This window comes from Panicum virgatum, chromosome 4N, assembly GCF_016808335.1.
Source record: "Panicum virgatum strain AP13 chromosome 4N, P.virgatum_v5, whole genome shotgun sequence".
In the NCBI taxonomy this organism is placed as follows: Eukaryota; Viridiplantae; Streptophyta; class Magnoliopsida; order Poales; family Poaceae; genus Panicum; species Panicum virgatum.
This window is the reverse complement of record NC_053148.1, coordinates 3,663,833-3,686,440: the sequence shown is the minus strand read 5'-3', so window position 1 is coordinate 3,686,440 and position 22,608 is coordinate 3,663,833. Positions and strand designations below refer to the sequence as shown.

Below are 22,608 nucleotides of genomic sequence, written 5' to 3'. Positions count from 1 at the left end.
TCATGTGGCATCAGATCGCAGGAATCGTCATCCACACGGACAGCTCTCCTATATTAATAGGATAACGTTCGTTCAAAAAAAAATATTAATAGGATAACGGCAAAACTCTTGTCCGTTCCTTTTAAAAAAAATCTACATGTACAATATCTAGCTTTTATATAGGGTGCATATATAGTGAAAACAATAATAATGCACCATAAGTGGTGAAAGTTCATGAAAAAAAATGTAAATGTCTTTTAAGAAGTTTGCGTGCCTATATTATTCGATAGGCACGCAAACTTCTATACACCATAATTGGCCTTGTTATTTTGATAGAAGTTAAAATTGCAAACTTTTAAGTTACAAATTAGTTTTTCAAGGACACGTTGTGCACATATTTGGATCATTAGGACATCCAAAGCAGAATATTTACACATTTACACAGCACCCTGCGCCAATGACTCCTTCATCAGATAATAATGGGCCTCAATTATGGACTGGTCAGGGAAAACCCACGTCGGGTTCCACGACCGCCCGTGTCGCCGGAGAACCTTGGTGTCCGGCACCAGCGGCCTCACCCTGCAGCACTCCATGTCGTAGATGCCAGAGTCGCCGGCGTGGCGCACGAAGTAGATGCAGTCTTCCTCGGCGCCGAAATGGCCATCGCCGACAGGGACGGACTTGGAGCAGCACCGCCCCAGGAAGAGCGCGCGGCCGCTCACCGGCTTCCACCGGCACCGGCTGGCGCCAAAATCTGCCTCGTAGACATCGAAGACGCTGGTGCTGTCGCCGCCGTCGTCGATGACCCACCGTCTCAGCATCAGCAGTTGGTCGCCGGATTGGACGAGACGCACATCGCTGGCGGGGCGGATCCCGTCGTGCGCGTACGGCATCTCCGTCGTCCGGGCTCTTGATCACGTACTTGACGGCGGTGATCACCGGGTTGCCGCGGGGGTCCTCGCAGAACTGGACGGCGAGGAGCTCGTCACGCGTCGAGAGGGCGTAGAGGTCTCCATGGAAGAACGCCACGTCCTTGACGAGCGGGAGGTCCACCGCCATGGCGCCGTAGCTCTCATTGCCTACGCCCGTGTCCGTCCCCGCCCTGCAGACGAAGACGGTCGTATACTCGTATTGTACTGGCTGGCCCTGTTCTTCACCATCGCGGCGACCACGGGCACCGACGAGGAGCCATGGCGGGGAGGCCAGAGCAGCACCACCTTGTGGACGCGCACGCTGAGGCTGAGGCCGAAGCTGCGCGAGAACATCTCCCCGCGGGTCAGCTCCTTGATGAAGGAGGCGAGGTCGGCGACGGGGAGCACGGCCCCGGAGAAGGGGTCCGCCAGGAAGCACGCGCCGGTGGCGGCGCGCGTGAGGAAGAGGAGGTGGCCGTCCGAGCCGCGGCAGCGGGCCTTCTCGGGGACACAAAGGCTCAGCCTGCGCGCGGCGTCGCCGTTGACGACGTCGACGTAGGCCGCGCCGCCGAGCGCGACCCAGGGCATCGCCGGGGACAGGTTGTCCCGGTGCAGGCGAGCGCCGGAGCGCCACGGCCGGCAGACGGCGCCGACGCGGGCGCGATCGGCGAGGGAGTGCAGGCGCCGCAGGACGAGGCCCAGGAGGTCCGGCGGCAGGTCCGCCCAGGCCGAGGAAGCGCGCTTGGTCGTCGTCGACGCCATTGGGAGGCACAAAGATTACTCTGAACCGTGCAACTGTGCAATGGTACTCTCTCTGCTTCAGGTAATTAAGCAAGGCATATAGGCATCGCAAGAAGGAAGACGCAGGCGGCGACGAGGAAACGATGCGATTTCTATCTCTGAGGATCTAGGTTTTCCCTTTTTTTTTTCTTGAGAATCCATTGACGATTTTAGTAGAGGTCGATCCAAGATACGGTCGAGACCACGAGACAGCGATCTACGGGCCGCGTCGTGCCGTCTCACGCGGTCACGCAAGGGCTTTTGAGTGTAGTGGGCCGTGGCAGCGTGCTATGGGGGCCCATACGCTGTCGCGCAAGCAGTGGGCCCATGCCAGCGAACTCCTCCACCAGAGATGATGTACTATATTGCGGTAACACTTGTCAGAATAAGATGATACCAACCATGAGAAAAAGGATCAGATTAAAACTCAATAGCCACCCGTTTTGGTTAATGATCTCACTGTAGCACCGTGAATAGATAGCATCATGCATATAGAAATGTAGGAGAACCACAAAATATGGTTACAATAACCATCATGTGTTAGGTTGACCTCAAGGCCCGACTCAACCTTGATACAAGGTCCTGATTGGAGCGTCCAACTAACTCATAGCTAGTGGGCTCTCGTCACGCATCACCATAAATAAGAGGTGGGCTAGAGCCGTCCCGAGGCACGTGCGAGCGGTGCCACTGCACAGGGCCCCACGTGCTAGGGCCCCTAAATTAAGCCCAACTATTACACAATAGTTATATGCTCAGGTTAATCATCCTCAAACTGCATTAGATCGGCCACTCATCCGACGATTTCTTGCTCTACGTTTTGTTTCCCAATCTGCCCATCGGCTATTACATACTCCATCCGTTTCAAATTATAGATCGTTTGACTTTTTTAATACCAAGTTTGACTACTCGTCTTATTCAAAAAATTTGTGCAAATATAGTCAAATTTAAACCATTCTTCAAGAATTTGTATTAATAAAGCAAGCCACAATAAGAGAAGTGATGTTTTGTACAAATTTTTGAATAAGACAAGTAGTCAAATTTAGAGTTGAAAAAAATCAAACGACCTATAATTTAAAACGGAGAGAGTACTGGCGTACACAAGTAACCTGTGGCCCCGTCGACGCACGCGCATCTTCCCTTGCGGCGCTGGCGCCCTGCACCCTGCTCTTCCAATGCTGTTCAGCTCCCCTGCTCCCGCTCTTCGAATACTGTTTAGCTCCCTCTGCTCCCAAGTCCAAGTGTAGCGTGAGGGCAAGCAAGTTGAGGACGGCAGCGTCAATCACCAACGCCCAGCCTGTGCCCTTCTACCCTGTTCGGCCATGTTGGCTCTTGGCGTCTAACGAGTTTAAGCGGCCAAGCCATCTCATGCATTTTCTTTTCTTTCATGTTTTTTATTTGGTATTGAATGTTGATTAGTGCATCATTTACTTTTATTAATGTAGTGTTCAAATTTCCAGGGAAACTACAAAAATGTTGCTTTTTTCAAGTGAAGATTATGTATGCGTATGATGTTTTTTCGAGTAAAAATTATCAACACATTCAAGCAATGGTATAGTTCTGGTTTTAGCTTATGTTGCTGTGAACTTATAGTATGAATGGTCATTGTTTCATTTTCAGCACTTAAGTTTAGGCCTTAACTAGGATTTTGCACAGGGTTCAAAATTCTTCGGGGCGGTTCTTGGTGGGGGTTTGGGGCTCGGCACACGAGGTTCATCGCCGTCCAGAATCTCACCGAAAAACCCTAGCCGTGATATAATCTGCGAGAGATGCTGAAGCGACGGGAAGCCGCCACCCCTGCACCGCGACGTCACCGCCGCTATGCCATGCCGCCATCGCCCTCGACCTCAGACTACTCCGGCGCGCCCACGACTCCGCCATGGCCAACAACCTCGAGGTCGGCTCTTCGGCGTCTGGTCTGTACTCTTCCCTCTATCTCTCTCTCATTCAGATGTAAAGACACTCATGTTGTTTACCCAAGTTAGTGAAGAACCACCCACTGGTCTGCCTCTAGTCGATCCGTTAGTTCTAACATGATGAGGTAAAAGTAGAGTACGCAAGCATTCAGGTCAAATGAATGGCTGTAACCCCATCGTCGATGAGCTTACATGAAGAAGAAAATCATTAAAAAAACACACAGATAAAGCTGAACTTTATGTAGAGCTAAACCCGTCCAGAATGCAAACTGAACTTAATATGTGTGTACATACAAACTTGCTTGTTGAAATTTATTCTGAATGGACAACAAAATACTACAATTAATAACTTAATGGTGACCACCATATATATAAGCAACAAAATAAACTTAAGCAGATCAAGCAAGGCTTCAAGCTAGAAGTACACACACACGAGAATCCTGAAACAACAAAGCCAAAGCACATGCTACGGTGAATGGAATCCGGATCACACAGCTCCGGAAGGGAAAAACCATGTCGGGCACCCCTGGGCAACACGCCGCACCACTGTGGTCTCCGGCAGCAGCGGCGTGACCATCCGAGTTCTCATGTTGAACACACCGGAGTCACGGAGAGGATCCGGAGGAGGACCTCGGCAACTTCTGGAGTAGTCGCAGGTGAAGTAGATGCAGTCCTCCTGAGGTAAACCGCCACATTCCGCTGCAGGGACAGACTTGGAGTACGTGCCGATGAAGAGCGCCTGGCCTGCCAAAGAGCTCACTCTCGTCCATTGCCGGCAGGAGCTGCTGGTCAGGTCGACCTCGAACACCTCGAACGAGAGAGTGCGCCCATGCTGCAACGCGTTGCGCTCCGGCAGCAGAGGGCGCAGGATGCCAACCCTCCGGACCACAAGCAGCAGCCTACCGGCAGATTCGACCAGGTACTCCCAAGAGGGGCAGAAGTACCTCCCATCGTATGAATCAGCAATGGTTAAGTTGCAAACGTTGTCAGACACGCATTTGATGGATGAGATCTTCGGCTGGCGTTTGTGCTTCTCGACAATCTCGAGGACGATGAGCTTCCCGGAAATGAGGGCGTACAGCTTCCCATCAAAGAACGCGACGTCGTCGATGTGGTCCCAATGGTTCTTCCTCAGTTTGTCAGTGGCAACCGGGGGCTGGCAGATGCAGATCCTGCTGCGATGAGGACTGTCGACGATCATTGCAGCTAACAGGGAATCCGGTGACATGTCCAGGGAGGATGGCCCAACAAACTTGAAGAACACTGGGTGTTCTGCAGGGTTCCCCATTTCATAAGGCCAGATAGTGGCCAACTTAGGAAGCTGTAGCGTAGTCTTGGAGAAAGGGTTCATCAACGAGCACCTGCCATCACTGTGCACGAGGAAGAGCCAATTGTCGAAGGATCCATGGTAACGAGCATCACCTGGTACCGGCATACGGTGAATTTCACCACCCGGAAAGCTGAGGAATGTCCCATCAAGGAGGGACAGCATGGAAGCGGAGGCAGGAGTTGCAGTTTAGCGTTGTTGCGCCATGACCGGCACACTGCTCGCACTCGAACACGGTCAGCGAGGGAGGGGACTCGCTTGAGGACAAGGTCCAGAAGTTCTGGCCGGAGGTCTGACCAAGATGAAGATTGTGCAGCAGCCATCGTGCGGAGGATTTCAGGCCTAAGAGAAAAATGACATAGGGTTCAGACTTCAGAGTTCAACAAATATATACCCCTTGTAATTGGCAAAGACGGTGAGCTAAGCCAAAATTATTTACATGAAAGATACAGAGTACAAACTTCGAAAGTTTATTTACATAAATGATGGTCATTTTCTCAGACTAGTTTCAGTAGAAGATGCTTATGATATGGCATAACTACTTCGTTCAGAATTTGCAGCATTCCATTGAAATTCTTAGAATTCAGATTGGGGTTTAGCACATTATCAGTAATTACATAGACAGATGGAAATAGTTTACAATGTCCCATATTAAGTTATGGTGGACTGATTGCTAAACAGAGGGAGAAATTGTCACTGCCCTGGAGGGGTCAATCTGTCCTACTTACAAAGCCAAAAAATGATATCCAGGAAGCTACATGCTTACAGTAACTGAGGGATGTTTAGATCCAAGTGATAATACAAAAATATGCTAAATCTTAGTATTACATTAGCCCATCAAAATAGAAATACTAATGGAGTGGACTAAACTTTAGAAAAGCCAAAAAAAGATTTAGCAGGGATATAAGTGCTAACAAATGCTAGAGTGTAGCACTCTACTTTAGTCCATCCAAACTGACCCGAATCTAAAAACTTCCCACAAAACACATCAACTAAAAACAAAAACAATCCATAATTCGGAAGAAAAAAATAGGAAACAACTCAAGAATAAGGATTCGAAGGCTAACCGGCTGTAATCTCTGTCGATCAAACGGGGGGGGGGGGGGGGGGGGGGGGGCTCAAAGATAGGAAATCAACTCCCCACGGAGGCAAGGAGTGTGAGATCCAAGTGCTAAATCTTAGTATTACATTAGCCCATCAAAATATAAATACTAATGGATTGGACTAAACTTTAGACAAGATTTAAAAAAATTTAGCAGGGATATGAGTGCTAATAAATGCTAGAGTGTAGCACTCAACTTTAGTCCATCCAAACAGATCCGAATCTAAAAACTTCCCACAAAACACATCAACTAAAAACTAAAAAAAATGCATAATTCGGATGAAAACAAAGGAAACAACTTAAGAATAAGGATTTGAAGGCTAACCGGCTGTAATCTCTGTCGATCGAGGGGGGGGGGGGGCGAAGATAGGAAATAACCTTCCCACAAGAGGCAAGGAGTGTGAGATCACGACCTCTCAAGGATAGTCTGCGGAAATGAAGTTGCGCGCAAGCAGATGACGTCTGCTGCTGCTGGTGGTGGTAGTAGAGTAGGGAGAGAAGGGGGAAATCTATTCCTCGCGCGCGAGTAGAGCTCGCGACGTCACACACGTATTGTGCCTCTTCCTCGCGGAGCTCTAGCGGCCGGACTTCGGGAGGGTGTGGTTGCTGGGGAGGGGGGGGGGGGGGGGGGGCAGTTGTCACCGGCGGCTTAAGAAAAGGGGGAGGGGGTGGAAGGAAAGCCCGGTGGTGGTGACGGGTTGCGGGGCGGCGGCTTGATAACTAGTGGGCCAGGGATCGAGTGGGGAGCGGCATTCTATCAGGCGGGGGTGGCACCGGGCGATGGATTTGGCGATGGGAGCCGCTAGAGACGGGGAAGATGACCGGCGGCAGGAGCGAGGGGCGCCTGCGATGGTTCGGCTCGCAATAGCACAAGCGAGAAATAGATGTTCCTAGTGGAGCGGGCTGCCCAATCGGTGGTTTCTCTGGCGAGAGGTTCACATCGCCGATTTAGTGAGGGCTTCTCTGGTCTTGGGTGAAGGTAGAATGGGGTTACAAGCAACTTAAATAGCCTGTCACCTGAGCTGGCAAAAGAGAGGATAGATACCATCTGGCAACATCCATGCCAGTTGTTCGGCCCGTTAAATTAATGCAATAGCATGAAGCACCATGCGTCATATCTCGTGTTAGATGTCTGACATACTGGAATATTGTGGTAGCACGAAGTGGGTCCAACTTCTCTAACGTGCTGAAGCAAAGTCACAAAAATGGACAGTAAAATGTGTCTATGTAAGCAGTAGCCTGACGTTCTTTACTGTTCACAAGTTGCTGTATCACGGATGCTGTAGCTATAGATCTCATGCATCCATCTACGAACGGGCGGCCGGAAATGCACCGAAAAGTCACCGCTACAGCTTAGCTGACTTTGCTTCAGCACTTCAGAGAATCTGGGTCGGCACGAAGCACCACACGTCATGTCCCATGCCAAATGTCCGACATGCTGAAATAACGTGATAGTATGAGCGCCATTTGTCACTCATATCATGCCAAATGTTGATCGTGTTGAAGTATCTTATAGTCGAATGGTCTTGTTTCATCGCGTGTCAACCTATGTGGGAATTTTCCATAAAATAAGCAAACAGCTGGATTAGTTGTCTAATACTGAGCAATTGTCGTATTTGGGAAAACATGCTCACGTTCTTTGTTTTTAACGCGTGTTCACGTGACATTGAAATTCCTTTAAGTCACCGATTTTCTCATTGCCATCTATAAACCTCTTCCTAAGTGTATAAGATTAAATAAATGTCTAAAGTAATAAACAACTAGCCCAACTAGTTATTTACTATTTTCAAAGAATTATTGTGTTCAGAAAAAATAGATACGTCTTTTCTTGATGCATGTATCGCTTCATATAGAAGTTTTGTTTAGAATAAGCAACTTACATACAATTATTTATATACTTATATGTGTATATGTATTCTCGGAGCATCGTGGGCAATGTGTCACGAAGTTAAGATTGACAGCAGGGTTTACAGTTCTGGTAAATAAAATTTATCGGACCATACCGATAAATACAAAATATTGGGAATACCGATAAATGCGAAATATTGGGAATACTGGATAAAAAATTTCTACTCTACAGTAACTTCACGTTTAATCACTAATTAGAAGTATTAAATATGGATAACTGATAAATTCATTCCATAACCTCCGTGTGAAATCACGAGATGAATCTGCTGAACCTAATTATGCAATGATTAGACAATATCGTGCTACAGTAAACAAACTCTAATGATAGATTAATTAGGCTTAATAGATTCATCTAGCGATTTTTTGTCTATCTGTATAATTAGTTTTATAATTAATCTATATTTAATACTCCTAATTAGTGTTGTAAAAATTTCCAAATTTTTTTGGAAACTAAACGCACCCTTAGCAGACGGCACTGCTGCAGTGTACCGTACAGTTCAAACAATACCTGTCGACCAAGAATGATTCCTCAAAAGATCGCTCCATTGCCTGATCTCGTCCTCAACTTCCAAAAAATTCTGAGATTAGCGGATTTAGGGCTTATTTGCTTGGTGACCTGGCAAAGCTGTCCGGCGCAGGCAGCGAGCCTAGGCATCTAATTTCAGTCGCCTGAGACTGGGATCGCTGCCTGCCAGGCTCCATCCAAACAGCCCCTCAGGTTCTTCCATGCTTTGCTGCTCCCCACCTCGTACCGCTGAACCACGGACAAGCATGATTTGGGATCAGGCAGCAGCAACATCGCAGTTTTGATCAATTTCGACAGTATAGTCTTTTTTTTAACAGAAGCAGCAGCTCTGAACAGAGGAAAGAGCGACGTAAGCAAGGCTTGTTTCTCAGGCTGACAGGCGCCAAACATCAATAGCAGCAGCAACGCTAGCAAAAATAAAGATCTTCAATATTCTGCAACAGAATCTTCACACGTCACCTTGATCAAAGCTTACAGACCATAAACAGCGACGGTTACATTAACATTTCCAGGATCGTTAGCAAGACCAATTCACAGAAAAAAAAAACTGGTCTTAAAGCACAAATAGGAGTATGGTAAGCACAAAGCAAGTGATAACAATAGAGAAATGAGAGCTACAAAAGATCCTGGAGGAGCAATACTTGACAGATCATTCGTGAAGATCACCGGTTTGATTGCATAGTCGGTCTTTTACACGGACGGACCGGCGGAGGCTCGGGCTCGTGAAGGGAATGCATTGGTTATAGTAGACAGTAGTCCCTTAATTCACACAAGGAATAAAGGCATCCACAGTGTCGGGGGAAGCAAGCATCCTTCAGTATATACAACAATAAAGGAAAGCCGCCCCATCCATCTCCAACGCTTCACCGTCCTCCGTGTCCCTGGCATCCTGCTGATTTATTGTCCTCTCTTTCCCTTGGTTGCGGCCGTCTCTCCTCGCTGCCATGCTTGCCATTGCCATGAGGTGCCAGCAGTCCTACGGGTTCATCCCGTGCACTACAACCGTGCTTGGAAACCTCTTCCTGGTGCTCACCTACGGGTTCTTGATGTACACTGGGGCCCAGTACCTGTCCGACGGGAGCGAGCTGCTGCTCGAGATCCTGGGTCCGGGTCTCGTCGGCGGCCTCCTCCTCCCCATACTCGGTGCCCTTCCTGAAGCGCTCATCGTGCTCGGTTCGTTCCTTCTTTTAGTTTCCCGCTTTCCTTTCCAATGAAGTGTAATTCTGATCTGCTTGTTCAATGGCATATCGACAGTATCCGGCCTGTCCAGCAGTAGAGACACAGCGCAGAGTCAGGTCCTGACGGGGATGGGGCTGCTTGCTGGTTCCACCGTTTTTCTTCTCACCCTGTTTTGGGGAACCTGCGTCGTTGTGGGCAAGTGTGACATTGCGCCAAACGGTGTTGCAGTGGATTCAGTTCACTCCAAGGGCTTCAGCTTGACAGGTGCGTGACCTTCCAGGAAGTTGGGAATAAAAACTGGGAGTAGGGGATATGTGTTACCAACTCATCATTACGCTAATCCCAGTTAGTATCATGATACACATTAATATGAAGAGAGGGAAATGTTGTGTCATCATGGAGATACAGCTGCTTGACCACGAAATCTAAGGCCAGTCTCAATATATAGTAGTTTCATAGGAGTATATCATGAGCATTAAATTTTATACCACATCAGCAAATTTCCTAATATGGTAGAGTTATTATGAGGAAAGAGGAGGGGATGTTTCATGGATGAGAGAGGAGTTTTATCACTATGACACTCCTCCAGCTCGGTTATAAGTTTTCAATCTTGATAACTGTGCGATGACTCCCTACTGAGACTAACCTAATAGTTTGAATCCGCACTTTAGCTTTAAGATAGAGTTATTTTATATGATACTTGTTCTCGGTCCATTTGCATGCATAGACACAGATTAATTGTCTTGAGACTCTTAAGAAACAATCACGTGCATGATACAATGGATTTGTATTAGCCTTAGTGAAGTTTTTCTATGGAGGCAGTTTGATGTTGGTTCAGCAGCAACCTCTGAAGTAGAACAATGTATTAAGGAATTCTTATTTCATATTACTCTCTCATGTTTCAAATCTATGAGATTCCAGTTGATCAAAAAGTTTTAATGTCACCTATCAAAAATACCTCCCTTATTGATGTTACACAAAAAGAACTATATCTGTAATTATATAAAAGAAAGCTACATAGAAAGAGGTGTGAGATTTTTTTCCTTTTCTTTCGCGGCCGAGAGAGAGAGGATACCATAAATCGGTTTTGGAGCTCATCAGAATATAAGATTAACTGATGCTGGCGTTCCTGAGACGACTATTATATTGTGTAGTTTGTGAACACGTTTTTATTAATTACTGAAAGTTCCTCCAAAAAATTACTAAAAGATAACTTGGCTGAGGGCACCGGCGTGTCGACTGATTTGACCACCTACCTAGCACGGATCATGGCGATATCAGTTGTTCCCTTCATCATTGCTGGGTTTCCGAATATGATGAAGACCCATCATCATGGGCAGCGCCCAGCTATCCTGCTGGCCCTGATCGTATCATTCTCGCTCGTGCTTTCCTACTGCTCGTATCAGGTCAGGTGTCTTACGTGACAAAATCCCACATACGTTTAGGACCAACTTCATTCAGGATGTTTGGATCCAAGCAGGGGCGGGCCTAGGAGGTATTCATGATATTCATTGAATACCCATCATTTTTACTAATCAAAAGTAATCAAGAACATATTTGCCAAAAAATATTGTTAAACCAGTTAGGCCAGTTTCAGTGGGAGTGTCATCGACACAGTTACCAAAACCATAAACTAGGTAATCGAGCCGGAGGAGTGTCATGGATGACACTCCTCTCACAATCCATGACACTCTCCATCCTCTCCCTTCATAAAAACATTGCCATGTCAGCAAATTTAATGCTCATGACATTGCTATAACACTCCCACTGAGACTGACCTTAAGTTTTTGTAGATTTTGGGTTTTTGAATACCCACTCTTCCAATCCTAAGCCCGCCTCTGGATCCAAGTGTTAATACCCAAAACTGCTAAACTTTAACACTAGCCCCTCCAAACAGAAACGCTAATAGAGTGACTAAACTTTAGCTACTCCCTCCGTCCTAAAAAAACAAGTCATTCTAGGATTCAAATTTTGTCTCTAAAAACACAACATCTTACCCTATTTAGTCTTTGCATGTATATGTAAAAATTAATTAGTGTCAAATATGGCTAATAAATAGAGACAAATAAGACCATTTTACCACTTTCACTACCGGACACAGGCTGTTTGCCATGTGGCAAGGCACACGGCAAAGGCCCAGATACACACCAAACAGCTCACGAAATAGATCGGCCGGCAAATAGGACCTTTGCCGTGTGTTCTTTATCGGACACTCGGCAAACCTTTTGCCGTGTGTCTTTCCCAGCTCACGAAAAAAAAGCGGCCATCTCAGGACCGCATACCACGTGGCATATTTGCCGTGTGTTGTAACTGACACTCGGCAAAGATTTTTGAAAAATATATATAAAAAAAGCATCGACGCGCGCTCGGCCGGCACCCTTACGTCACCGCCGCCGCTACTGCCACCACCACCACCACGCCACCGCCGCCGCCTCCCCTTGACCGCCGCCACCTCCCCTTGACCGCCGCCACGCTTGTCGCCGCCCAGCCGTGCGCCCCCTCGCCGCCTCTGCTGCGCGCCCTCGCCATGGCCGCTGCGCGGGCTGGCGGCGAGCCCCCTAGCCGCTCTGCCACCGCACGGCTGGGCCGTCGACGCGCGTCGCCCCCGCACGCCGTCGTGCCGCCCCTGCGCGTCGCACCCCGCGCGCCGCCGCTGGGCACCCGCGCGTCGCCGCTCCGCCCATGCACGTCGCCCCGGCACGCCGCCGCTCGGCACCCGCGTGTCGCCCCCGCGAGCCGCTGCTGCTCCTCTTCCGCTTGCACACCGCCGCGCTGCGAGCCGCCTCGCTAGTTGGCCACAGCCACCGCTCCTCGCCCCGCCGCCCCTCCTCACCGGTCAATCTATTCCGGTGAGGGGTGAGCGGAGGGGGAAGGAGAGGAGCAACGAGAGGGAGAGGGCCAGGGAGGGAGGTGGTCGGTGAGGAGCTCTCTCCGGCCTGGGGCTCGACGCCGCCGGTTCCGTCGCCGTCGGAGAGAGAGAGAGGAGAGGAAGAGGCCGGCGAAATAAGAGGTTGCCTAGGAGAGATGACTTTTTTTATGAGCAACGCCTGGGAGAGATGACTTGCGAGAGAGAGGAGGGGGGAATCCGGCTCATGAAATCTGGACCAATGGGAGAGCTGCATTTTAAAGACTTGGATTGATGACGTGGCGTGTTTCTTTAACTGACTTCTAATGCATTTTAATACAAGCAAATGAGTTCAAATGAAAAAGTTGTAAACTACAAAGTTTTAGATCCCGTCGAGCTCTACAACTTTGGTATAGAATTTATTTACATCCGAAGTGTAACACCCCGGTGTTAATTTTGACACTAACATTGTGCTTGATCGCTAGTTAAGGCTAATCTTCGTCATTAGCGCTAATTGAGTTCGCATAGTAACTTTCGACTGAGCTACGTTCGATCTTGTTTTTCTCCCTAATCCGAGCTCTAAATCAACTTTTGCCCAACATCAATGTTGTAGAACTTTTCTTCCTCTGCAACTTTCATTTTGGCCAAAATTCAAGTTTCAGCACGAAATTTAAAGAAAATCTTTAATTTTTGCTTTGAATAGGACTTTTTCAAATGCACCCAAGTTTTAAATATTATCTTTCAAACCTTTGTTCAAATGAAAAAGTGCCTGAAACAAAAGTTGAAGATCTCGAAATTTTGAACAACTTTCGTATTCAAAAGTTTTCCATTTGAGGCCTTGAAGAAGGAGAAAAGGTGAGTTTACGAACTGGGCTTTGGAACTTCGAATTATTTACAGGAATGCCCTTGCTCCATCTCCTCCCCTGTTCGCTGCTTGACACGCCGCCCGTCGCCATTTCTCGACGTCCGTGGCCACGCGTCGGCCATCGCGACGAGCGTCGCGTCTCAAAGCTTCGCCGCTCTCCTCGACGTTCGTATCCATTTCCATTCATTCCTCTTTTCCCGAGCTCACGACGAGCTGAGCCGAGCCGTGCAACCCTAGCCCGCCGCTCGCCGCGCCGGCGTTCGTGACGACCCTCCAGCATCACCGTGCTTCGATTCGCCGCACCCGAAGCCGCGCAACATCGCCCTCCACCTCCTCCGCCCGTCCCTGAGCTCGGCCGAGCCCCCACCCGGCCGGAATCGGGCCGCCGCCGCCATCCACCCTCGTCGTCCGCCCCGAAGCTCGCCCTCGCCATTGAACCCCCACCTCCGGTCCTCTCAACCCAAAATCAAGCCCCTGGTGAGCTCCACCGCGAACTCCTCTCCCTCCCCGACCTCTTCCCCGGCCGAATCCCGAGCCCCCGCCGCCACAGCGCCGCCGCGCCGCCGTGGCCGCGCCGCCCCCACTGCGCGCACGTCGCGGGGCTACTCTGCGCCAGCTCGTGCGCCACCACCGCGCGCCCCACCGCCGCTTGGCCTTCCTGATGCTCGCCCCGCCTCGCTTTTTCCCGCTTGGCCTTGCCGCGGCCGGAACACCGCCGCCGACGCCGCGCCGTCGCTCCTGCCGTGTGCGCCGCAGCCGATGCCGCGCGTGCGCCCCTACCCGTGCGCGCCCCGCACTCCGGGCGCCCTGGCCTCGGTTCCGCCGAGCCACGCCGCCGGCAGGCCGCCGCCGGCGGGAGCCAGGGCCGCCGCGGGCCGCCTAGCCGCGCGCCGGCCGGCCGGCCACCCGTGCGGGCGAAGCAAAGGATGGGGGAGCGGGCCTGGGCTCCCTTGCATGTGGGGCCCGGCTGTCAGCCGCCCCCCTTTTTTAATGTTTTATTTATTATCTTTTGGCTGAAAATTTCAAGATTTTGTAGAAAAATAAATAAAAATGAGAAAAATGCAAAATAAATTTTGTTAGGTTTATAAAATTAGGATCTTCAGTAGAAAAATATTTGGGCATGGTAAATGTCACTTTTACCCCTGCTAAATTTATGGTTTGCGTTTAAGCTAGTTTAATTGTTGCCGGTTGTTCCGTTGCTCAAAAATTCAGGAAAAATTTGCAGTGGCTTACTCCTTGCATGTGTAATCCACTGTAAAAAATTTCAGGTGCTAGTTTTGTGCACTTTTGGGTAGATCTAATTGTGTTCGTTTACCTTGCTAGGGTTGTTTTAATGCTTTGTTAGTAGCAAGAAATGTTGGAAAATTTATGTGGCATGCTTTATCAAAATCATGTTTTTGTGATAAATTCTTGTTGCTAGGTCATCCCTGCAAGTCAAGTCCTTACTTTTAATTGACTCCTAGCTACTCTTTCTCTTATAATTGTTGTTAGTTAATTTTTCCTGCATGTGTACTCTCCGCAAAACAAGCTCCTGTTTTAGTCCTTCCAGCTTGTAGGACCAGGTTGTTGTTTGTTTTAAGTAGGTTGATGTTGTTTTAAGTACCTTGTCTGGGTTTGCTTGATAGTAATTGCTGTTAGGTCCATGATTTAATCCATGTTGCTCTAGGGTTGTGTTTAATCCTGCGAAGCAAGTTTAGTAGCTGTTGTTTTGAAGGAAACACTTCAGGCTAAAATACTTGAATGAACTCTCGTATTGTAGCACCAACCCAGTTGCCTTTTGAGTGTGTATGCGGTGCTTACTCGATAAATGATTGCCCAGTCATATCTTTATTCCTAATCGTATCGCATTGCAGTGCATCATGTTCGTACCCATCCAAGCGTGGCTTTGTATCTGCCCTACTTGTCCTTTTTGCGGTATCATCTACTGCACTTCCATGCATTCAAACCTCTGCCTTGGTGTATCTCATTTAGGTACGCTAGATGTACCACGTGTGGAAATGGAGCACGTGCTGGCGGAACTAAACCACAAGACGGTGTTGGGTGGACGCGTCCTGAAGAGTGAAGGACCCGCGGAAGCAACCGAAGACCCAACTCAAAGTCAGAAGGGCCCCAGGCCTTGTTAATACTAACACTAGTTTAGTGTTACTCCCAGGCAAGCCCCGGTGCATAACCCTTAATTTCAGTATTCAATAATTGTTATATAATTATTGTGGATTTAAGTTCTAGGAGTTGATTGGAACCTTAGATGCATGATCCCTAGGTTTCCTCAGTCGCTCTACTAGTATACAGGTCGTTAGTACTGCAATGCTTAATTAGGATTCGGTAGAAGACGAGTGATTCCTGTCACTCGCGAGATATAGATTTTGTTGCTTATGAAAAAGTTAATGGAGAACAAATCTTTGAGAAAAAGAAAGGAAAAATGAAGACCGGGCGGAGAGGGATTGATTATGGATATGGAAGTTATGGAAAGTGAGCCTCCGCCTGTGTCGATTGAGGACCGTACAGTTGTTGGCACTATTGATCGAGGATTGAACAGTACTAACAGCATGCCGGGAGTAGGAGGTAGTCGAAACCGGTAAGCTCAGTACCATATGTGCACCGGTAGGCGGACTTGATACTGTCTTCACCAGTGGAGCTAGTATACAAACTCATGGCTGACCCTTCGTTGGTATCGGTGGGGCTAGCAGTCCCGGGTCGCAGGGCAGTTCACCTATTCGGTGTGCATATGTGAAGGGTTGGTGTGTATAGCCCGACGGGGCATATATGTGCCGTGTTGGTTAGGTCCACCTCGCAAGGTTAAATCGAATCGATTCGCCGTGACTCGCGGATATGAGAACCTTGATCTCTCTGTCACATCGTAGTAAATGATGGAATTGGGAATGAAAAGTTGAGAATATGAGTTATGGTTGTGGTGCTCTGAAAAGATAATGTGATCAACCATGTATGCTCTAGAGTACTAGGCAAACCTAAGTTATAGCGGTCAACTTATTTGACGCTAAAATATTGAAAGTAAGGATTCAGTATTAGCTGCTTTTCAGCAAAATAACTCCAGAGCCAAAAAGCCTTTCATGTCTAGTTAATGGGCTAAGTATACCCTTAGTCGGGTAAACCTTGCTGAGTATTAGTATACTCAGGGTTTGTTGTCACCCTGTTTTCAGGTAACTGCTGCTGGCTGGAGCTAACCAGGATTCACATCGGTGGGCTCGATGCGACGTCCTCACGTCATCGTAGTAATCGTTGTTTTTCTAAACTCAACTTCTATTTAGTTTCCGCTGCATTTTGAACTCTAATATTTTACGTAAACTTGTTTGTATAACTCCGCTTTGTAAATTAACCTTGAGAACTTTTGTCTGCTTGTAATCATCTGTGCTTGTCTTCGTGCGAGACTTCCAGTGTTTTTCGATCCTTAAACCGGCAGACGTCCGGATTACATCGTTTTAAGTGCACAGTAACTTGATTAAACATTAAGATGATAGTTAGCGCACTTAAGCCGGTTTAATTTGGGCGGTTCTGCTACACGAAGCCATTTAGAAGTTCTAAAATTTATAATTTCAAATTAGATAACTTATAATGAGATTTTGAAGTATTAAACAATCTCAAATATAAAAGTTGAAAATACAAAATTTTATATTTTGTCAAGTTGTACGACTTTAGTATAAAGTTACTTCATATGAGTTCATATAAAAAAGTTTGTGTTCAAAAAATGCATTCACTAACTCTCTCACATACAAGCACACATATACTTCTTGTGAGATGTTTCGATTTTGTAAATGTCGTTATGACAAAATGTGCTAAATCTTCTCAACTTTTTATCACACCCTCCACATGTGATGCCATCATATCATGACAAATCTCATAATTTTTGGACTTTATTTGCATTTTTTAAAATTTAAAAATCATTCGGACACATGTTAGTTGTCATATTTCTTAAACAAGATATTCGAAATTTCTTTTAATTTCATGAGTAAGGCCTCAAGCTGGGCTAAATAACATGAATATAATTTTTCTACTCATTGTATTCCATTATTTGAATCAATTGCATTTCAAATTTGACTTAATTTAAAAATTGTATGAAATGTAGTTAATAAATTAAATATAGCAAACAAATATAAAATTGTACCAAATTTTAACATGGAGTAACACATGTTGTATGTGGAGAGAAGAAAAATTTTTGAGGTTGAAAGTGGGAAAAAGTTTAATTCTTTGCCGAGTGTAAAAAACACTCGACGAATCATAATCTTTGCCGAGTGCCAAAAATAATACACTCGGCAAAAAATCTTTGCCGAGTGTAAAAAAAATACACTCGGCAAATATTTATCTTTGCCGAGTGCCAAAAATAGTACACTCGGCAAAGAACTGTTTGCCGAGTGTATTTATTTTGCCGAGTGTTTTTTGTGGGACACTCGGCAAAGACCTTATTTGCCGAGTGCCTGAAACAATGCACTCGGCAAAGGTTGAGCACTCGGCAAACTTCAAGTTTCTCGTAGTGTTTCTTAATTTGTTTCTTAATTTGTCCTAAAATTTCTAAAGCGACTTGTTTTTTTTTTTGCACCGAGTAAGAATTAAAAACTTTCAGCAAGGCTATGAGTGATAATACTCCCTTTGTCCTGAAATATAGGGTATTTTGAATTTTTGCAGACAGATTATGGAGGTATAGAAAAGACGCATATACCCCTCATTAGTGCACTATTTAGTTAATCAATTGCTTTGTTTTTAGTGCCCACACCAAAACTAAGAAGAGTAGCATACTTTTTTTTAATCTTTTAGCCCACCACAATTGATTTTTTTTATAAATCTAGCACCAAAATCAAGAAGATTAGCATGATTTTTTGTACAAATAATTTTAGAATGCTTTAAATTTGGGTACAAATTTTAAACTCTTTAATACCTTATATTTCAAGACGGAGGGATTAGATACAAAAGTTTAGCACTCAATTTTTACCCATCCAAATGGACCCTCAATCTACTAAATCAAAATGGCCGTAAGGATTAACAACGCGATCTGATCTAGCTCATCACTCATTAGATCGTAAAAATCAACTTGGATTCATCAGAGTAACGGATTCCACACTTGAATTGTGTCAGGTTTCCCATCCATGGATCCAAGGGAGGAGGCTGGCTTACGTGAAGCACAAGCTTCTGATCTCCGGGATCCTGAGGCACGCCCAAATGCAGTCGCTCGGTCGGCTGTGCAATGATGATGGGACGCCCAATGAGGATGTCATAAGAAAGTGTGTGGTACCTTGGGCATCTTTTTTTCTTGTTTTTCCACGAGATGTCTAAAGAAGAACACACGCAGTTCTCTTGCGAACCTTTATCTGTGCTGGTGGCACGCATGCATGGTTGCATGAATGCAGGTTTTTTCGCAAGATCGACATGGATGAGAGCGGTATGCTATCCCGATCCGAGCTGCACGCCCTCCTCGTCGGGATCAACTTTGGGGATGTCGACTTTGACAGGGTGAACGCCGTCAATCACGTCATGCACGAGCTCGACGAGTCTCGCAAAGACATGGTGAATCAGGAGGAGTTCGTCGCCGGGATGAAAAGATGGATCAACAAAGCCATGAGCAGCGAGGCAGCAGCAAGCGGCGACTCCTTCAAGTTCTTCAGAGATTACCACGAGGTATGATTAATTGAATCTCTGCTCGCTCTGGAGCTGAAGCATCATGCAGTAGCACATCTGAGAGGACTGTCTAGCCTCAAGCCTCCTGTTGATTGTGCAGAGGACTTGGCAGGAGTACGCCGAGCTCGTCGGCAGGCCCGACGAGGAGGAGGAGAGAATGGAGGACCCCGACCCGGATGGGTGGTTGGTCGCCAAAGCCGTAGGGCTCATGCTCCTGGGCACTGCCATGGCTGCCGCATCCGCCGACCCGCTCGTTGACGCCGTCCAGAACATCTCCAATGCCACGCGCATCCCGCCCTTCATCGTCTCCTTCGTCGTGCTCCCGCTGGTGACCAACTCCATCGGCGAGCCGGTGTCCTCGGTCATGTGCGTCAGGAACAAGAGGATGCGGACGGCTTCTCTCACTTTCTCTGAGGTGGGTGAACATCACTGCGTGCCACACGCGCACAGAGCACAACACACAGGTCGTTCCTGTCTCCTGATCACCGATCGATCACTCCAATTCCAATTGCAGCTGTACAGCGGCGTGACCATGAAGAACACGCTGTGCCTGGGCGTGTTCCTGTCGCTCATCTACGTCAGGAACCTGGCGTGGGAGTTCTCGTCAGAGGTGCTCATCGTCCTCCTCGTCTGCGTCGTCATGGGCCTCCTCACCAGCTTCCGGACGACGTTCCCGCTCTGGACCTGCCTCGTAGCCTACACACTGTACCCCCTCTCTCTCGTCGTCGTCTACGTCCTCGACCACGTCTTCCACTGGTCATAGACTTAAGATCGATTTCTTAATTGGCGGTCACTTTAATTTGTAGCATCTGCTCCTGATCATTGAGCTAGCTCGCCATATTCTCTTGAATTTCAGATTGTGAATTTGCAGAATCTTCAGAATCTAATTTAGTGTTAATATTTGGTTACACCTGGATCGTAAAGAAAAAATTTTGATCCAACGCAAACAAATGCCTGTAAGTCAAGCGTAGAGTCCCTTGATGGCATGATTATTGCTGTCTACAACTACAAGCAGCAGTTACTCATGCAGCTAAACACACAGTGAAAATAAAACAAAATCCCCGGTGCTAACATTTTACATAAATCCTAACTCAGATTGCACTCTTATAGTTGACACAGCTGAGTTAATCGCTCAGAGTGTCTCGTCTTCTTATCCTGCAGGAGTACTACTGTACTAGGAAGAACGGCGCTTGGCCACCCAAATCGTTGACTGTTTAGCACTCTGAAGAAAAACTTACGGATACCATAACTTGGCAAGCGCTCAAATACCCATATAGCGTATTTTGAACAATGCATGGTAGGCTAAACCCGTACATATGAGAATGAATATCGCTGCTGAGCTTTGCTACTCTCAATGCCCATGCAGTCAACAACATGTCAAATTGATAAACTACTGATAACCCACGAAATAATTTCGGCATTTTAATAGAAACTTCCCAGATGGAAGGCTAAAGAGAAGTCTGTTACAAATTGAGTCCCAAACTCCCAATAGTGCTTGAAAAATGAAAACAGGCTCAAGTACATCACGACGGAGATAATTAGGATGACAAAGCAAAGGCCTGGTTTAATTGACAGTGTTGGAAATTTGAAAATAAAGAAACAATAGAAATGCTCATGCAGTTTCAACAGTTTACTAAGAGACCTTATTATTAACATAACAATAACATTCAACAAAAGTTTACCGATAGCAGATAAGCAGAGACCAGTACAATCCCTTTGTTCGGCTTGTTTCAGCTTATTTCGATTATTATCTCTCACAGAACATTATTGAATCAGCCGAAATCAGCCGGTTTTTTACCAGCCGAACAGAGGGAATCCCACAGCAAAGGAACTTATACCAGGCAGCCTATCACATTGCTTGAGTTGGGAAGAGCCATGTTGGACGCCACGGACCAACATGATTTGACGACACTACTGCAGTCTCTGACAGCAAAGGATTGATCACTCCCTTTTTCATGTTGTACACACCAGAGTCATGAAGAGGATCTGCAAACAGTTTCAGCCCAGAAAACTCATTCATGAAGTAGATGCAATTCTCTTGAACTCCACTGCCTTCTCCAGCTGGAAAAGATTTGGAGGAACTGGAGCTGACAAAGAGAGCATGGCCACCCAAATCGTTGACACCTCTCCATCGACAAGGCTTGCTGCTCAAGTTTTCCTCAAAGATATCAAATGCAATAGTATGATCATAAACGATACACAGCGCAGGGTGTAAGCCACGAATCCATCGTCTCACCATCAACAATTTTCCAGCACATTCAACAAGGTATGGCTTGACTATATACGCCTCATCACTGGATGTAGCTATAGGCCTACTTGATAAATCATCACAGCAGTCAATGATGCATTTGAAAGATGAGATCTTCGGCATGTGTCCAAGGCCCTCGACAAGCTCAATGTTTACGAGCTTCCTGAAGCAATCAATTGCATACAACTTTCCACCAAAGAATGAAATCTCTTATAGGGGTTCTAACGGCTCCCTTGGATTGTGTCAGTAACATCTGGTGGCTGGAAAATACAAAGACCCCACGACTCATGCCTGATGGCAATGAGAGGAACCAGTGGCGGCTCCAGGGGTGAGGGAACCGCCAACTTGCAGAAATCAGGGTTGAACTCAGAGGAACCAGGCAACCGTATATGCCAACCAGTGGCTAGGCCAGGAAGCTTTAGTGTGTCCTCAAAAAAGGGTTCATCAGTGAGCACTGACCATCACTGTCCACAAGGAAGAGCCAGTTGTCAACAGAGCCATAGCAACAAGCATCATCTGGTACAGGCATTTCGATAATTTCACCATCTGGTATGCTCAGGAAAGTCCCATCGAGGAGGGCAAGCCATGGGAGCGGAGGAGGGCAAGCCATGGGAGCGGAGGAGGTAGGGGTTGCAACAGAGCATTTGAGCACCATGGGTGGCAGACTGCTCTCAACCGAACACGATCAGCTAGGTTTGGAAGGCGCTTGAGGACAAGGCCTAGGAGTTCCGGAGGTAGGTCTGACCAAGACAAAGGATGCGCCATAACAAGACTGCAAAAGAAGGCACATAGTTTCAGATAGTAAATGGAAATAGATAGCACGTATATACTTTCTAATTTTTGTGCCAAAAAACTACCAAAGTGGAAGGTTCCAAGTACGATGTAATTATGAAGATTCTATGAACGCCAGAAAGTCATCAGACCAGAAAAAACCTACTCTCTACTTATGCAGTTATGCTACTTGCTCCAGCCAAGGGTAGTAACCCCATATATTTGATAATCAGTATCACACTGTAACTAAGCCAAGGGTCAGTTTAAAATTCGAATTAATACTAAAATACCAGGAAAGATGATTAGAAACAACAATTATAGCACCAGGACTATGGCAAATTGCAAGGATATTGCCTTCTCCGGAGTAATGATTCTTGCGAATTCGTAATGATAGAATACTAGAAAATAATTGTGCCACAGCAGTCATGTTCGATATTCAATATCCGGGTCGCATTTACAAAGAACATAAATTTGAAGAAAGGATCGATTTGTAAAGCGTCCTGGTAAGTAAAAAGTTCAGGAAAAGGGCGCAATCTTCTCAGGAAAATGCTAAGGCATACTAACTCAAGAATCAGATATACAATATATACAAACTACAACTAACACTCAAAAAATATGAATACTAATGG

At 46.8% G+C, this 22,608-nt stretch overlaps 3 protein-coding genes and 1 pseudogene across 4 annotated transcripts; 1 reads left to right on the top strand and 3 right to left on the bottom strand.

The window, feature by feature from the left end:
* Positions 1 to 368: 368 nt before the first annotated feature.
* Positions 369 to 1,888, bottom strand: LOC120670723. Its single transcript, XM_039950866.1, has one exon. The coding sequence runs from the start codon at positions 1,650 to 1,652 to the stop codon at positions 1,059 to 1,061; it is 594 nt and encodes a 197-aa protein (XP_039806800.1). The 5' UTR covers positions 1,653 to 1,888; the 3' UTR covers positions 369 to 1,058.
* A 1,916-nt stretch (positions 1,889 to 3,804) lies between these two features.
* On the bottom strand, positions 3,805 to 6,974 carry LOC120671492. The gene is made up of 2 exons (XM_039951837.1): positions 6,338 to 6,974; positions 3,805 to 5,252 (listed from the first exon to the last, which is right to left on the bottom strand). The coding sequence occupies exon 2, from the start codon at positions 5,073 to 5,075 to the stop codon at positions 4,071 to 4,073; it is 1,005 nt and encodes a 334-aa protein (XP_039807771.1). The 5' UTR covers positions 5,076 to 5,252; positions 6,338 to 6,974; the 3' UTR covers positions 3,805 to 4,070.
* A 2,431-nt stretch (positions 6,975 to 9,405) lies between these two features.
* LOC120670384 (sodium/calcium exchanger NCL1-like) lies at positions 9,406 to 19,751 on the top strand. The gene is made up of 7 exons (XM_039950471.1): positions 9,406 to 9,619; positions 9,701 to 9,889; positions 10,835 to 11,031; positions 18,421 to 18,566; positions 18,693 to 18,960; positions 19,061 to 19,375; positions 19,475 to 19,751. The coding sequence occupies exons 1-7, from the start codon at positions 9,406 to 9,408 to the stop codon at positions 19,721 to 19,723; spliced, it is 1,578 nt and encodes a 525-aa protein (XP_039806405.1). The 3' UTR covers positions 19,724 to 19,751.
* Positions 19,752 to 20,498: 747 nt separating this feature from the next.
* On the bottom strand, positions 20,499 to 21,980 carry LOC120670008 (annotated as a pseudogene). The gene is made up of 2 exons (XR_005673000.1): positions 21,328 to 21,980; positions 20,499 to 21,264 (listed from the first exon to the last, which is right to left on the bottom strand). The product of XR_005673000.1 is annotated as an uncharacterized LOC120670008 (transcript).
* Positions 21,981 to 22,608: the final 628 nt, after the last annotated feature.

Excerpts from the sequence above, each read along its gene's own strand:
- LOC120670723 (XM_039950866.1), bottom strand. The coding sequence starts at position 1,652 with ATGGCGTCGACGACGACCAAGCGCGCTTCCTCGGCCTGGGCGGACCTG.
- LOC120671492 (XM_039951837.1), bottom strand. The coding sequence starts at position 5,075 with ATGCTGTCCCTCCTTGATGGGACATTCCTCAGCTTTCCGGGTGGTGAA.
- LOC120670384 (XM_039950471.1), top strand. The coding sequence starts at position 9,406 with ATGAGGTGCCAGCAGTCCTACGGGTTCATCCCGTGCACTACAACCGTG. Across the intron at positions 9,620-9,700 it reads TGAAGCGCTCATCGTGCTCG|TATCCGGCCTGTCCAGCAGT; the intron begins GTTCGTTCCTTC and ends GCATATCGACAG. Across the intron at positions 9,890-10,834 it reads CAAGGGCTTCAGCTTGACAG|ATAACTTGGCTGAGGGCACC; the intron begins GTGCGTGACCTT and ends AATTACTAAAAG.